The sequence below is a fragment of the Eubalaena glacialis genome, chromosome 13, assembly GCF_028564815.1.
Source record: "Eubalaena glacialis isolate mEubGla1 chromosome 13, mEubGla1.1.hap2.+ XY, whole genome shotgun sequence".
Classification (NCBI taxonomy): domain Eukaryota; kingdom Metazoa; phylum Chordata; class Mammalia; order Artiodactyla; family Balaenidae; genus Eubalaena; species Eubalaena glacialis.
The window spans coordinates 30959545-30975196 of NC_083728.1; the positions used below are offsets into that span (position 1 = coordinate 30959545).

A 15652-nucleotide genomic window follows, 5' to 3' on the forward strand; every position below is an offset into this window, starting at 1 on the left:
TGGGCTGAACTTTTCCGTGCCACATCCCTGCTGCCTGCCCACCCACCCACTGAGCAATGCCACCACCCAGCTGGCTTCTATTGTGTTTGCTGGGTTGGGGGGCCGGGCAGTGTGGGGTGTTGAGTGCTTTTGCTTTATTCTGGTGTACATTAGAGCAGCTAAAATGTTGGTTTATGGTTATAACGCCAGGTTCATTTTTATGGCAGGGAGGAGGGATGGAGTTCTTGACCCCAGTTGGGTTGACATGCCACGGTTCAGCCTGGGGGGCCAGCTGAGTTGAGCCCTTCAGGTGGCCCGGCTCAGCTACCCCAGACCATTACTGTGTCCTGGTGAAGCCCTTCCCTGGGAGGGACTTCAGAGGCCCAGGGTGGCTCCCTTGCCTTCCTGCAGGTGTTACTCTGGTAGAGAGGAGGTGCCCAACCCCAAGGACAATCAGAAAAGCGTGTTGTGTGCAGCAGGTTGGGGTCCTTAATGCTGGTGTGTCACTCCCAGGCTTAAGCTACATCCCCTCCTCAGTCCTAGCAGCACGGCCCAGGGCCTAGATTTAACAGTTGTTTCCTCCCCTAAAATTCATCAGCACGTGTGGGTGAGGACCAGACCTCATCCCTTTGCTCCCCTCTCGTCTGTGAAGCCCAGCTGGGTTGTTTCCTCAGGAAGTGCCGGTGGTGGTGCTCAGCCTCCGCTGAGTTGTCTGCTTGGGGTGGGTGGTGTCCGGCTGGAGCTCAGGTGTGGGGTGCTGGGGGGCCTGCCTACTCTTTGCCTGGTGATCCTGGACACAGTCCCACCTGCAGGAAACACACAGGCTACTGGGGTGGGGGCCCCAAAGAAGGATCACTTGCCACGTGGCACTTGGAGCAGGGCACCCCTCTGTGTCTGCTCCTCAGCTGCTTCCTCAGAGTTCTGTCCTGGATGCACAGTACACTTTCTGTCCCCTTTAAACTTTACCCATCCTGCAAGCAGCACCGTGAATGTGCTCATCCCACCCTACCAGCCACTGGGCTCTTCACTGGCCCCAAGCCCACTTTCCCTGCAGGTTCCTGGCAACATGGCAGAACAAAGGCCTCCTGGATCTTCCACGTTTCCCTGTTGAGCTACTGTGTGGAGCTGGAAGTAATAGCCCTTAGGTGGCACTCAACAAATCAGTCCCTTTTATCCCACTTCCCCGGGAGGGTTTCTCCCTCCTCAGGGCCCTCAGGTGGCCTTCAGAGGCTGGGGCAGGGCAGCATGGATGGAGGCGGTATGTAGAAGCATAGAAACAGGAGCTTTATTCTCTAATGTGCATACAGCAAGTTCCTTACACAATCAAGGAAATGGTTTCTCTTTCAGGCTCTTTTATCAAAAGAAAATCCGTCCTGCTTAGTCCCACCCTGGGCAGAAGCTGCCCTGAGCAGAGTTCCGGACCCAAAGCAAAAGGCTAATGGGAAGAGGAGCAGACACACACCTTGGAGCCCCCTCAATGCCCAGACACCCTAGGCCGGTTGGGACAGCTGTGAGGGGGTGCAGCACAGAGCAGCACCCTAAGATACCCACACACAGCCACAGAGCCAGCCTGGGAAGACCCAGAGGGATGGGCGGATGGGGTGTGGCCAGGGCCTGGTAGCCAGGACCTCAGTGCTCAGCGTCCATGGCGTCCAGGTACTTGGCTTCAATGATTTGGGGCAGCAGGTTGTAGCTGAGGGGAGGGGGAACAGGCAGGAAGATAAGCACTGGGTCAGGGAGGAACAGGCTGAGGGTAGCCACTCCAGCCCACCGTCTCCCGCCCAGCCGAGTCCCTCCTGCCTGCTGTCCACCCTCCCGTACCGGATGGGGATCATGGCGATCATGATGAGGGGAAAGATCATCTTCATGTAGGGCAGGGTGCTCATGCCAAAGGCACAGAGCAGCAGCAGCTGCAGGACCTGCAGGCCTGTGAAGTAGTGGATCTTCCTCTGGGGCACCCTCCGGATGTAGTGGGTGGGTGGGTACGAGGTCTGTGGGTGGCAGGGGCCAGGTGTGGGCAGGTCTGCAGCCAGATCCCCCACCCCCACCCCTCACTCTCAGGGCCAGACACTCACTTGGTCCTTGAGCAGCAGGACCACACGTGCAAACAGCTGGTTGCCGTCGATGGAGGTGAGCGCGATGTAGAGAAAGAGGCCGTAGAGCACAGGCTTGGGGATCCACTGTAGCGGGAAGGGCAGCAGCAGGAGGGAGAAGCCCACCAGGATGCTGGCGCCCAGGGTGGTCAACCGCGTCTCCTTCACACTCACAATCCTGTGAGGTTCCAGTGCACTGGGTCACCTCCGGCCTGGTCCACAGGGCCGTGTCCATCCCAGGTCACATGTGCTTCCTGGGCTCTGTTACTTCTGGGCCCTTATCCCACAAGCCATATCCTTCCTTAGGTCATATGTGGCCCAGGGCTACCCCCCACCTCAGGGTCCACGTGACTCTGGTCTCACGTCTCAAGGGGCCACTTTCACACTCACGTCTCATAAATGTGCCCATTCTCCACACGCTCCTCCACCAAAGCTAGTGCCCGCACGTGCAACGGGGAGTGGGGGTAGGCAGCATGGATCCAGGGCAGCCCAAACAGAGACAGCCCGGTGTTGATGATGGCGACGAGCAGGAGGTCCCAGTGGTAGGCAGTGCCCTTTACCAGCCTGCAGCAGGCAGGGTCACATGTGGACAAAGCCCCGTGGCCCCTGGAGGGCTGGACACATGCTTACCCCTCCCTCCCCAGCCCTGCGAACCTGTTCTCCGGGGCATTAGCCAAGGCAGCCACCAGGTTCTGCTCGATGAAGAAGAGCATGGAGAGGAGGAAGCCGAGGCCCATGGCGCCGCTGACGGCCACCAGGGATAGCGAGTGCATCTCGGCCATCTCGAACAGGCTCTTGCTTGGGTTGTAGCGGAACTTGCCCACTGCAGCCGGGTACAGGCCCCTGCTCAAGGCTTCCTCCCCCACAGAGCGACCCACCCCACCCCACCCCACCCCACCCCACCCCACGCCTAGTCCCAACTCACTCTTAATCTCCTGGAAGCCGTAGGAAGAGATGAGGGAGAAGGTAAGCACTGAGATGGGCAAGGCACAGTCTGACAGGATCTCACGCATGTAGGGGTGCAGGTAGGGGCTAGGGAGGCAGGTGGGTGTCAGCGTGGCCTGCGGCTTGTGCTCCCTTCCCCTCACCCTGAGGGGGCACCCCTCACCTCTTCTTGAACTGGTAGAGGGTGTAGCTCAGCCAGAGTGTCCCCAGCATGATGAGGAGGCTGAGCACAGCCGTGTCCCGGGCCAGGGGCTCGGGGCCCTGGCTGCCCACTGAAGGCAGCTCTGGTGGGCCGGCCAGGAGGCTGGTGTTGAGGGCAGCGTGGAGGCTGCTGTTGAGGCTGGGGCTGAGGCCCAGCAGGCTCACCGGGGAAGACCTATCTTCGTAGTAGTTCCCAGGGTTGTGGCCACAGTAGTACTTCTGGAAGACTATGGATACAGGCCAACAGGACTCAGCCATCTGGGCTCTGGGATCCTGGGCCCCAGCAGCTTCCTCCTGGATGTGGGGGTGAAGGAGCCCCGAGGGGAGGAAGGGATTCTGGGGGGAGGAGGGGAGAGAGCTGGCCTTCTGTCAGCCAGGACCCCTTGACCTGCCTGTCTACCCACCACCCCACAGCCTGCCCTTGTCCATTTCTGACAGCGAATCCTGCTTGGCCCAGTGCCTCTGATCCTGCCTAGGGCAGCTCTGTCACCCTCTAGCATGTGGGCCTGCTGGTCTTGGCCAGTCATGGCTCCCAGAGCACCCTGGGGCATGGAAGCAACCTTAGCGCTTGCATGCTTCTTGGCTGCTCTGGGCACAGTCCATAGCCCCCCGTCTCAACCCAGCTTCCCCTGCAGCAGGTGGCCGCCGGCAATACACTCACTTTTGACCATGCCCTTGACAGCATCCAGCACGAATGTGATGGAAATGAACAAAGCAATGATCTCCTCCGTTGACCTGCCAGCAGGGGATATGCCTCATAAGACGGGGTGAGTTGTTACTAGGGGGGAGGCTTCCCCGAGCCTCAGCATGGCCCCCTACCTCCTGCCATGAAGAGGACCAGGGTCCCAGGCTTTCCCCTTGGAGCAGTGATATGGTGGGGCACCCCATCTGCTCTAGGGTTAACAGGGCCTCAGAGGCTGGCATGGAGGCTGACCCAGGCCCCTGGCCTTGGTCTCCCTCCTGCTTGCGAGTCCCAGCAGCTTAGGGAAGGCCCTGTCACCTCTTGAAGAGACTCATGACCAGGCTGAGGTTGAAGAGGGCATAAAGCGCGAGGAAGAAACTGTTCCACAGGCCTGTCCATGCATAGAAGGTACTGAAGTCCAGATCGTAGTCATCACAGATGCCACGGATCACTGCAGGCGGCGGGATAGGAGTGAGCAGTCAGGGCCAGGCTGGGACCAGGGACCTCAGGAAGCATCTCCCCGCTGCCGCCCCCACTGCACCGTGGATGTAGAGGGCCAGGGGCGCGGTCGTCAGCAGCACCACCAGCGGCTGCCCGGAGAAGAGTGCGTACAAGAGGCCTCCGATGCTCTGCCCAGCTATGGTCTTCTGTACATCTGAGGAAGCGGGCCGGTCAGGGGGGAACCGTGGCCCTGGGCTCCACCCGGCATGCCCCACCAGGCTCCAACCCCTCACCAATGGCCCCGTTCGTGTTCTCATCGTTGAGGGACCCAAAAGCGATCGTGGGCAGGAGGCAGGCGAAGTAGAGGAACAGGGTGGTGGTGATGTATTTGCCCACAGCTTTGTTTTTCCCGATAATGCCTAGGAATGGGAGACAGGGCGGAGGGTGTGTTGGGGACACAGGACAGGCCTGGGGCCTGAGCTACAGGCTGAGCTCCAGGAGGGCCACGGGCCACTTACCATCAGTGAAGTCCAGCGGGTACACAGGGAACCTGCGGGCGATGTCTTCCCGGATGCCCCTCCCCATGGGGAGAAAGTCCTTGTGCCGTGGGGGCTGGGAAGAGGACATGAGCCCATCAGCCCTGTGTCCCTGCCCCGTGCTGCCCACCCAGGCCACCTCTGCCCTGCACCTGCGGGGGTCTGTGGGTGCAGATGGAGCTCATGCTGTAGTCCTTCATCCTGATGCTCGGACAGTGGCTCATTACGGTGAGCAGCTGTCTCTGATGTACTAGGGCCTCCTTGAATTCCTCCTCCGTGCGGGTCTTCAGGAGCTTCTGGCGGAAGGTGATGTCTAAGAACATGGTGGCAAACGTGCGTCCCACCTCCGTCGCAGTCTTGGTGCTTTTCTGGGGATGGGGCAAGAGAATCACATCTGTAGCCACTGTAGAGCGAAGGGTGCCCAGCCCCAGCCTGGCCACTCACGGACAGACATTCCCACACACGTGGCAGGTGCTCTCCCCATGACCTGGTGTAGTCCCCCAAAGTTCAAGCATAGTGGACCCTGCCACGATTTCCACCAGGTCAGCAGATCACTAGAACTACCATCAACCTAGTATTTTTTTTTTTAATAAACTCAGGTATTAAATCTGTGTAATTGTGGATAATGAAATCATGATGATGGAAAAAAATGTTCACCCAGCTACTTTTCACTGGTGGCATTTGCACGGTCGGCTGGTTTATGATTTGCAGAGGGGTTCCAGGCCCATCCAGCCTTCTGCCTCTTGCCTGGTCAAGCTCAACCCTGTCCATGAACTCAGTGTTCAACCTCCACCACAGCAGCCTGTCTCACCTCCCCAACCTAGGTCCCCTGGGGGCAGCATCCACCCCTCCGTGCTGTCCAAAGCTAGTCCCGGGGCTGCACCGTGCACACTGATTTCTGGTAGCTTTAGAACAGGCTTGTTCCCCCGAGGAGGAGCCAGGTGTCAGGATGGCTGGTCTGTCTCAAGGCACCAGTCTAGCCACTCAATCCTAGGGATTCTATTCCTTCCAGCTGTTCTGGCCACCTTGTCAGCTGTCACTCCCTCTGACCCATGAGCTGCCCACTGCCCTAAATGCCCTTCCTCTCTCCCCAGCACAGTAACATCTGGAGAGATTCACAGCATGTCTATGAAAGCCCTGGGAGGGACGATCCCGTTAGCACCCCCTTTGCTTAGAGAAAGCCTGGGGAGGGGCCATCCGAAGCTCTGAGTCTACACCAGAGGCAGGGGCAGGATCATCAAGAAGCCAATGGAATCTTAAGCATTAAGGCCCTTCCCAGGGCTGGGGAGGGGCCCTAGCCATTTTCTATTCATGATTTTAAAATCCTTTTCTATAAAAGAAGATTCCCCAAATTGTATAAGTCTCAGCCCCCACAAAAGCGAGATGCCCCTGGCCAGGGGGTAAATGCCCCAGGAAGGAGTAGGGATCTTTGGTCAACAAATCATAGCCAACTAGAAGAGTTAGGGTTGGGCAGGCCAAAGAAAGGCCCCTATGTTTGAACAGTAATAATCTTAAAAAGTATCTCTTTTCAGTCAGGAAAGAAATACAACTTTTTGGGCAACTTCTGGGGAAATTAGGGCTTGATGAAGACCTAGCAAGTATGCTTCAAATAAACCCCAGTAGGGCGGAGATGAACAGAGGGGGTGAGAATGTGGCCTTCAGAGGCCAGGACTGTGGTGCCTCCAGCACTGGGAGAGATGCCCCCAATAAGAGGGCAGGGTAACCTGGAACCCTCCTTCCTGGGAAACAGAGCAGCCACCCGAAACCCCTCCTCACCATCTTGGGTGGGGCCAGCACCAGGATGACAAACCGCACCTCACAGGAATTCTCCCCCCAGTTCTGCGGGCGAACCAGGCGGCTGATGCACACATGCCGCTTCAGCAGGGCCTTGGAGGTACAGCTGGCAGGGACAGAGAGGGCACATAGCACACAGTTGCCACCCTTGGGAGCTGGGGCACCCCCTCCCCGAGTCCCCAACTATGACCCCAGTGACCTCTGTTAGGGAGGAAAAAAAAGACCAAATGGGATGGATTCCTCACTCTCTCTCCCCCCAAACTGAGCGGACCAGCCTCCACAGGGACTGGATGCCTGGCTCCAAGGTGACATGGGGAGGCCAGTTGTGGCGGCCAGGCAACTCACATGATGCAGAGCCACGACTGCTGGTATTGCACCCCCGTTACTGTGGCAGTGACCCCTTGGATGGTATCTGACAGTAGGTGAACTGCTGACAGAGTGGAAGGAACAGGAGGGTCAGATGGCCCCACCTCTCTGACCTCCCGCCCAGGCAGAGGGACAGCCCTTACCTTTACCCTCCGTGGGGGCCCCGGCATCAGTGAAAAGCATGGCCATGAGCAGGTCCAAATTGCAGTCGGGCTCGGTGTTGTGGGAGTCTTGGGCTAAGCGGCACAGCATGGCCCGTAGCACGTCATCCAGGGAGGTGGCTGTCTCGTTCAGGATGATGCTGGCCCGTGCCAAGAAGCCGTCTAGGTCCCGGTGCGCTCGGATCTCTTCCTCAAAGTTCTTTAACTTCAGGTACTGTGGGGACCCCACACACAGAACCACACAGGCCCATAAATAAGAAAGACCTCCTGTCGCTGTCTGGGTCCTTCCTCTGTGGTGGTCCCCGGCTGACCCTGCCCACCAGGACCCGACACCCCCTTCCCGGAGAGAAGACCAGCGTGGCTGGCCCCAGCAGCCGGGCCCTGGGCTAGTGTGAGATCCAGCAGCAGTGTGAGCTCTCTCAGGGAAGCAACCACCTCCACCCCCAGCTAGTGGCCCAGGACCAAATGTCTTCCATCCGGTCGATGGGCCACTCACCTTGCGGGAGGTGTGTAGGAGCCCGTAGCCGCCAGGCGATTCACTCTCTGCTGGAGGAAAGCGGGAGGGCTCAGGGGGCGGCCCCAGCCCTTCAGGTCTCTCTCGGTGGAGCGGGGCCATATCTGCCCAGTCCCCAGTCCCCTGCGTGCCTCCCCTGACCCGTCCCTGCTACAGCCCCCATACCGGACTGGGTGGGCTGCACCTCGAGGTTGACGTTGACAAAGAAACGGATGCTCTCGCCAGACACAATGGAGGAGTTGACCGTGTCGAAGGCCTCATCCCCCAGGCTCTCCTCACGGGTTTCAGAGGCATCATCTGCGTCATACTTGAGGTAGCCTGGAGCCCCAACCACCACCAAGAGAGACCCCCCCAAGAGGGCCTGGCTACACACAGGACAAAGGGGCTCCAAGCCAAAGGAGCAGGGGTCCCTGGGCTGTCCCACTTGGTGCAATCTCGGTGAGTGGTAAAGGAGGCCTCTAGCAGGCTAGGAAGTAAGCCTCAGCTAGGCCCAATATCTGGTCCTAGCCCAGCCCCCTGAGTATGGCAGCCAGCTGGCACCCCCCACCCAATGGTTTTCTCCAACATTCTTCAGCAGCGGGAACCCTGCACTGTTCTGTGCCACACATATCCTTTAGCTAGAGAAAGAACATGTTCATTCCACAGACACTGAGCCAGGCACATGGTACAATGATGTAGTTAAGACTGACTGGCCCCTGCCTTCTCAGAACCTCCAGGTTGCGGGACCTGGACCTGTCTGGCTCCCCAGAAGCGACTCAAGGAAAGCCAGAGCCCTGCAGTATCCGGACCTCATTGGCACAGGGAGGGCATGTGGGGCAAAGCATCGAGGCTGAGAGACCTTAGCCCAACATCAGACAAGGCCCAGGAAGCAAGACAGCCAGACAAACAGAGCCAGAGACAGAGGTGACAGGACCCCAGAGGAGCCCTCATCTCAGGCCTCCACCCATGGTGGGTGAGGGGCATGTTATGGCACCTTGGGACTCCAGAGCACAGAGCCTGCTGCCCCTTTCTTTTGGTCTGCCTCTCAGTTCCTGCAACTGCCCCCCAACACAGGCCCCCTCCTATAGGAAGCCTTCCTGATGACATGCAAAAGTTCCAATCTGCCCTGAGTCCTGCTGGGGCTCCCCACAGCCTCTGGGATGACAGCCTGAGCCAGCCCTGCTTCCCCTGGCCCCTCAGGCCCAGTCCCACGCCGCCCATCTCAATCTCTCACTCCTCAGGCCAGGCGGCCAGCACCCCAGGCATGCCAGCTCCTGTCCTCCAAGCTGAGGGCTTCCCTCCCTGGAGGGCCTTCTTCAAGGCTTGACAGACCCTTCCTCCTCTGGCAAGTCCACCTAGGGCCCTCCCTGCCTTACTCTTGGCCCAGCTGACACCTCTTCCTCACTGTCCTGTGGGTCCACTGTGGTCCACCACTTGTGATTCACCCAGGAGCCCTTGTAGCTGAGACCCCCACCAATGCCTGAAAAACACCTGTGCAGGAACAGGGACGGGTCAACAGCATGCCTCCACCTGCCAGGCAGTGACTCACCCTGACTCACTTCCACTCCCTCCCACTGGTTTCCTCTGCACATCCCAGGCCCTGTTCCCCCAATGTGCTGTGCTCAGCCTGGGCCCTTTCTGGGTAGGAGGCACTAGGCCTCCCCTGTCAAGGCTCTCATGGACTGGTGACCCCTAACTCCAGGTCTGCACTGCACCCAGAGCCCAGAGAAGAACTATTAAGTCAAAAGATGTCATTCCCCCATTTGTCATGGAGCTCATGTCCATGAAAAACACCTTCCTCCCCAATTCTAGACCTGCTTTGCTTAGATTGCTTGGTTCCCCAGCCCCAACCTGTCCCAACCTCCCTTCTGTCACCCCCACCAGCACCCACTATTCCCCGGCATGCCTCTCACACTGTCCCTCTTCTCCCCTATCCTGGGCTCTATCTAGGACCTACCCAGCAGACACTACCAGCTCCCTGCAAGGCTCCTGGGATGCCATGCGTGCCCTATCTCCACCCTATAGCCCAATCACATACCTAACCTGCCCACCGGCAGCCTGGCACATGCAGTCACCATGCCCTGGGGACCCTGGGTAGGAGCACATCACCACTGTGTCCAAGCACTGTCCCACTAAACACCCTTCTGAGGCCAGCTCCCGAATCCGGGCTCAGGAGAGCCAGCCCAGAGATGTGGGGAGGGAGAGAGCCAGGCTGGTGCAAGCAGGGAAAGCTGAGGTGCAGAGAGGTTACAATTCTTTAGAGGGACAATGGCAGCCCCTCCCTCACAGGGCTCGGTGGGGTCTGAGGAATGTGGGCACACACAACACTTAGCCTAAAAGCTGGCCAGACAACCAGAGCATTGTAACAGCAAAACCATGAGCTATCAGATGGTCCACATAGTGCAGGATGGGAGCAGCCTGCCCTCCCAGGACCACAGGACCACCAGAGATCTGCCAGAGTCCAGGGCAGTGTCAGCTGCCCCTCTGACCACATCACAACCTTCTGGAGGGTAGAATCCAAAGGCATCCCAGCCCCAGCAGAGGACCATGAGTACCCAGGTGGATGGACTAGGTCCCCTAGAGACTTTTGACCAAGGAGCTCTCTATATACACACACCCATACCTGAAATGTACTCACCTGCATCCTCAAAGTATCCATTCTGCGACATGATAGAAGAGTTTTCTGCAAGGCAAGCCAAAGAATTGTCACCAGCTCCATGCACCAGCCCCGGACAGTCTCCAGGGCACATCTGCTGCCCACCCCACACCAACCCTGCTGAGTCTTTCTTACCCTTCCCAGAGACCCTGGGAGAAAAAGGAGCAGGGGACAGTACAAGACAGGGGCTCCTTGAGGAGCCAGAGGAAGCGAGGCCTGTTATTCTTCAGCCCATCTGCTAGGGGCTGCCCAGGTGGCAAAGGACCGAGGCAGACGGGGAGATGTTCTCAGCATGTTTTCTCCAGGAGTAATTAACAATACCCAGGGAAGGAAGGAAGGATTCGCTGGTTGCAGGAGTCTGGAGGGAGGAGACCTGTCTGGCCACCTTCCCTGTGGAAGCCGGCCTCCCTCTCTCAAGCCTTCGCTGCCAAGCCCAGTAACTGGGCTGGGGCTCTGCCAGCACATTTCGGCTCTCACTCTCACGTCGGTCCCTGGTGCCATCAACACCCATCACACGTGCAGTTGCCCCCAACCTCACGCGCCAGGGGTCACACGGGGGCGACCCGGCAACGGCCTTCTGCCCTCAGCACCACCCACTTTCTCCTGGGAGGCGGAGCCGTTGGTCCTCTTGGGAGATGCCGCGGGGTGGGGGGCGGGTGGGGGGGAGGAACAGAGCTGTCCGCGCTCTCAGCGCCGGGCCCCGGATGGATGGTCCGGGCTGTTTGTGCCTCGCTGTGCGAGGAAGGAAGCGACAGGAAGGGCCGCGTGCACGAGAGGAAAGCGCCTCCAGACTCGGAGACCCTGGGGGTCGGGGGGCAGGATGCGGACGGACTCCCGGGGCGGGAGCCCGGGCGGCATCCAGAAGGGAGGGGCGGGGTCAGTAAAGCTAGCACCAGAGGCTGCAGGGATGGACAAAGGACGAGGATGACGAGGGTATGCAAGGGTGGGGATGCTACTCCCATGCGGGGCGGTTCAAGTGCACGTAAATAGATGGTGGTACAAACCCCGGGTTGGCCCTCAGGTGTCAGAGCGGCGACGGAGAGACTGCTGCGGCCGCGCAGGGGACCGTCAGAGGCCCAAGGATCCCTAAGAGTGGGCAGGCTGCCGCGCAGCGCCAGGGGCGAGAAGGTGTCGGGTAGAACGTAAAATGAGGCTTTCCGAGGTGGCTGCACGCCCGGCTGCGAAGACCCTGGCGCTCGAGGTGCTAGGGACCCCGCAACTCCGCCCCGCCATTTGCAAGCCCCCCACCCCTCCACCAGCTACCTCGTAGGTTCAAAAACTGTTAAGAGTTTCAAAACGGCGTTAAGCCAAGCGCGCAGTGCCCACGAAGTCGTCCTGGGCTTCCCCCAGCCACCCGCGTACCCACCCGGGCTCCCACTCCCTCGCGGCTGAACTCACCCCGGGCACCCCCGTCGCGGTTGGGAAGCCCCCACGACCCTCTCGCCCACCACGCCGGGGGCCGGTGCAGGCCGGCGGCGTCCGCATTCCCCCCAGCGCCTCGACGGCTCCGCGTCCCAGCTTAGCACGCCTCTGCGACGGAGACCGGACGGCCTTCCAGCCGCAGGCACCCACCGCATGGCTGGAGGTGGAACACGCGCCTGGTGGCCGCGGCCATGGCCCCAGCGATCAGCCGCGGGACGGCTGCACACCAGCGCGCACGCCCTGGCTCCTCACCAGGTGCCGCGGGACCCCGACCTCGGCGTCCAAGGCGGGCCGGCGGCTGGAGCCGGTGACACAAGCCTGCGCCGCGCCTGGGTCCTAATGCCGCGCCGACGGTCCTCCCCAGCGCGGCCCGGGCGGGGTCCCGTCCGCCCGCCCCGCGCCCTCACCCGCGCTCCTGTTCAGCCCGGGCGGGCTACTGCCGGGAGCCCGCGGCGACTTAGCCAGAACGCGTAGACTGGGCTTCTTCGGGCCCGCGCGCTGAGCGTTAGGGGCTGAGCGGGGCTGTGAAGTTTCTCGGAAGAAGCTCGGTGAGCTCGGAGACCCTCAGAGTTGAGGCAGTGAGGCGGGTCTGGGTAGGGCCTCCCTGCCCTCGGCTTTAAGCTCTTGGCCGGGCCCCCACCTCCTCCTCTCGGCAGGGGGCCTCCGCTGGGCCCAGCCCTCCTGGGCCCCGCCCCCTCCATTCATCCCGGCTGCTCGAGCGGTAAATCCTCCTAGTCCTCCTCCAGGAAGCGCGCCCCGACTAACTACACGGGCCGGCGCGCGTTCTCTGGGCTACGCCCTGCCCCGCGGAGCCCGCTGCCCTCCCGGCTCGGCGGCGTCGGGTTTACTGGCAGCGCGCCTCGAGGTTTCTCTCCCGGCCTCGTTGCGCCCTCGGCCTTCTCTTCGGTCAAGGTCTTGGCTTGCGGCTTTTTTCCTTCTCAAGATGGCCCCGCCGCCCGGTTTTCCTTCCCGGACACGAGGGAGCCCGGCCCGGGGACGCGCCTTCTCCGGCGCCTGGTCCTCTGCAAGCAGAGTATGTGTTCGGGGGGAGGGGTGCGGGGTGGGGCGCGAGCTCTCTTGTGTAGGGAGGCGGTGGTGCGCGCGGCCAGGCAAATCCAGCCCATGCGATGAACCCCTGGTCTGACCCTTGGTGGCTTCTCAGCAAATGATCACACAGCCCTCAGGCCCCGGATTGACCCAGGAACTCTCCCCATAACAAAGTGTTAACCCCCCATCCCCTCCACACTGGCCACCAGCCCGAGGAATAGCAGCAATCCCCTCATCTGACCTCCTGTTGGAAAGGAGTTCTCCGCCTCTGTCCCCCAGGCATGGAAGAGGGCAGGCGAAGCAAGCCCAGGGTGAGCCCACCTCTACGGGGGGGGGGGCTTCCCTGCGGCCCCCAAGGGTTCCTGGTGCGTTGGGGCAGCCCCATGCATAGATCCGGTGAGGCTGACCTGGTTTCCCCTCCCAGCGAGATAAGAGAGCATTAGGAGCAAAGCTCCATGGGGTGCCCTCCTTGGCAGATGAAGGCCTGGGGGTCAGGATGGCTCTGAGCACCCTGCTCCCTACTGCTGCAGAAGATGCTGCAGAAGAGACCTGTGGAACTCTGACCACGACTGACTCGGGGCTGGCCACATGCTTCTCTGGTTGTGGTGAGCAGAGCTTGGGTGGAGACATGGGGTCTCCTCCATTCAGGGGTATCCCCTCCACTCAGCCTAGGGACTGTCTCTAGGTCACCGTTTAGGTAGACCCGCAGCCCATGGCACAGACTCCCCCAGACAGCGGGGTGGGGGATGGAGATTTGAAGGGGAGCTGAAGACAGGCAGGCTGATTGCCCAGGAAGCAAAGTTCCATGTGGGAGGTGCAGGGGCTGGACCCCTGAAAAGACACCCATTTTGCCCTCAGTCCCTCTCATCTCAGAATGCCTAGGCTTCTACATCTGCCTCCCCATGTCATCAGCAGCTCCCAAACACCTGGACATTCCAACCCAGCTGTTCCTGGAAGCCACCGTGGAATGGAGGGGACACCTCTCATCCCCTTACTGCAGGCTCCTCCCTCATCTGAGGCCCTCACCACTGAGCTCACTGAGGAAACAGGAGCCCACAGTCAAGATCTCCCGCAGTGGTCTATGGACCTGACTCTCACAGAAACTGACACCAACCCCTTCTGACCCCTTCCCCACTATAGCCTCCTGCGCTGTGCCCCTGTGGTTTCTATTCCCCTGGTTGTCCTGGAGAGAGCCCCTGACCCCCACACCCCTGCTGCAAAGTGAGAAGCTGTTTCCTTTAGTCCTCCCACCCACCACCTGCCCTCTGTGGACCAGAGGCTGAGGGCAAATACAGGTGCTCCAGGTCTCCCTCCTCCCACACTCCCCATCCTACCCCCCACCCTCCATGCCCCAGTGGGTCCTTACACAGGGGGTTTAGGGACCTGGACATAAACACACACATTCCCTCTCATTCCCATCCTTGAAGTCCCATCCTTGAAGTCTCAGACTTTACTGGGCTGTGGACACAACCTTGAATTCTGGGTTCCACAAGGCGCTTAATGGCTTTCCGAAGTACTTTCAACTGAGTTTTCTCCTTTAGCCACTATGCCTATAGATTTTAGAACCTGGAGAAGTAACTCTATATAGTATCTCATTAAAAAACAAAAACCAAAATACTCCCTTGAACTCCCCCCTCCAGGTACCACCCATTTCCTCAGGTGCACTTCAGAGCGAATTTCTCCAAAGAGTTGTCTCTAGTTCTCTGTATCCATGCCCCTCCTACCTCTCTTCCACCGATGCATACCAATCTTTTGTCCCCACTACTCCACTGAAACTGCTCTCAAGATCATCCTGCCTCAGCTTTCTGCCAGCCCCTCCCCCACCCCCTAGCAGCACCCAACACCACCAATCCCTCCTTTTTAAATAAAATATTTATTTTGGCTGCACCAGGTCTTTGTTGCAGCATGCATGAGGGATCTAGTTCCCCGACCAGGGATCGAACCCAGTCCCCCTGCATTAGGAGAGTGGGGTCTTACCCACTGGACCGCCAGGGAAGTACCCCCTCCTTTTTTCTTGCAACATTTCCTTCTCTCTCTCTCACCTCCTCGGACCTAGGAGTGTTGGCCTGCCCTGGATCTTTCCCTGGATCCATGGCTCTCTACCAGCCACAGCTGGCCACCAGATTTCATGACACCTGTCACTGAGCTCCTGACTTCAACATGACATAGCCTACTTACCCCCTCCCCCTTACCTGGATGGCTAATAGGGAATTCAGATGATATTCAGGCAAAATAGAGCTCCCGAGTCCACTATCGCTGCTCTGGACCTGGGAGTCCCCCTGACTCATTCACATCTGATCCATGAGTAAGTTTTGTTGGGTTTACCTTCAAAATAGAGCTCAGTTCTGCCCACTTGCATCCCCAGCCTGGTCCATCATCTGGCCCTTTGACTTGCCCCCACCCATCCAGGGCCCTCTGACTTGCCCCCACCCACCGTCTGTTCTCCACCTCCAATGGCTTCTCATGGCATTTAGGAAAAAAATAAATAAAAGCAAACTCCCTGCTATGGCCTAGGGGAGTAGGGGTGTGGGGTAGGGGGTGCTGTACAACCTGGCACCTGCCTATTTCCCATCTCATCCCAGACCTCCTGCTCCCAGGGAAGCACTGTTCCAGCCATGTGGCTGCTAACAGTTCCTTCAACACAACCGGCCCCCACCTGCCTCCAGGCCTGGAGAGTCTGAGTACCTGGAAGGTGTGTCCACAGCTCTTATTGTGGCTCAGTTCATCCTTCAGCTCTCAGAGAGGCCTTCCCTGGTCACACCATCTAAAGTAGGTTCCTGTTTTCTTCCATCACAGATCCTCATGGCCCCTAACTCTGCAGCACAGCCTTCTTACT

General features: G+C 59.5%; 1 protein-coding gene across 4 annotated transcripts; it reads right to left on the reverse strand.

The window, feature by feature from the left end:
- Positions 1-1267: 1267 nt before the first annotated feature.
- On the reverse strand, positions 1268-12235 carry SLC4A11 (solute carrier family 4 member 11). 4 transcript variants are annotated; one of them, XM_061210377.1, is made up of 20 exons: positions 12177-12235; positions 10330-10374; positions 7878-8030; positions 7695-7741; positions 7181-7412; positions 7017-7101; positions 6654-6777; positions 5030-5245; positions 4860-4953; positions 4635-4760; positions 4442-4555; positions 4219-4351; positions 3880-3953; positions 3181-3445; positions 2998-3104; positions 2727-2895; positions 2463-2636; positions 2055-2250; positions 1801-1970; positions 1268-1672 (listed from the first exon to the last, which is right to left on the reverse strand). In XM_061210377.1, exons 2-20 carry the CDS (start codon positions 10358-10360, stop codon positions 1609-1611), a joined length of 2574 nt encoding a protein of 857 aa, XP_061066360.1. In that variant the 5' UTR covers positions 10361-10374; positions 12177-12235; the 3' UTR covers positions 1268-1608. The 4 variants fall into 4 exon arrangements, with proteins under 4 accessions (XP_061066360.1, XP_061066362.1, XP_061066361.1 ...); XM_061210379.1 differs by lacking the exon at positions 12177-12235 and adding an exon at positions 11746-11867 and having other exon boundaries at positions 7878-8009; XM_061210378.1 differs by lacking the exon at positions 12177-12235 and adding an exon at positions 11746-11867.
- Positions 12236-15652: the final 3417 nt, after the last annotated feature.

What these genes read in the sequence shown, in the direction of transcription:
- SLC4A11 (XM_061210376.1), bottom strand. Translation starts at nt 10,360, where the DNA reads ATGTCGCAGAATGGATACTTTGAGGATGCAG. An exon ending in TGTCAAGGGCATGGTCAAAA is followed by an intron (nt 3,446 to 3,879) that starts GTGAGTGTATTG and finishes CTGTATCCATAG; the next exon opens with TCTTCCAGAAGTACTACTGT. An exon ending in ATCGCCATGATCCCCATCCG is followed by an intron (nt 1,673 to 1,800) that starts GTACGGGAGGGT and finishes CCCTCCCCTCAG; the next exon opens with CTACAACCTGCTGCCCCAAA.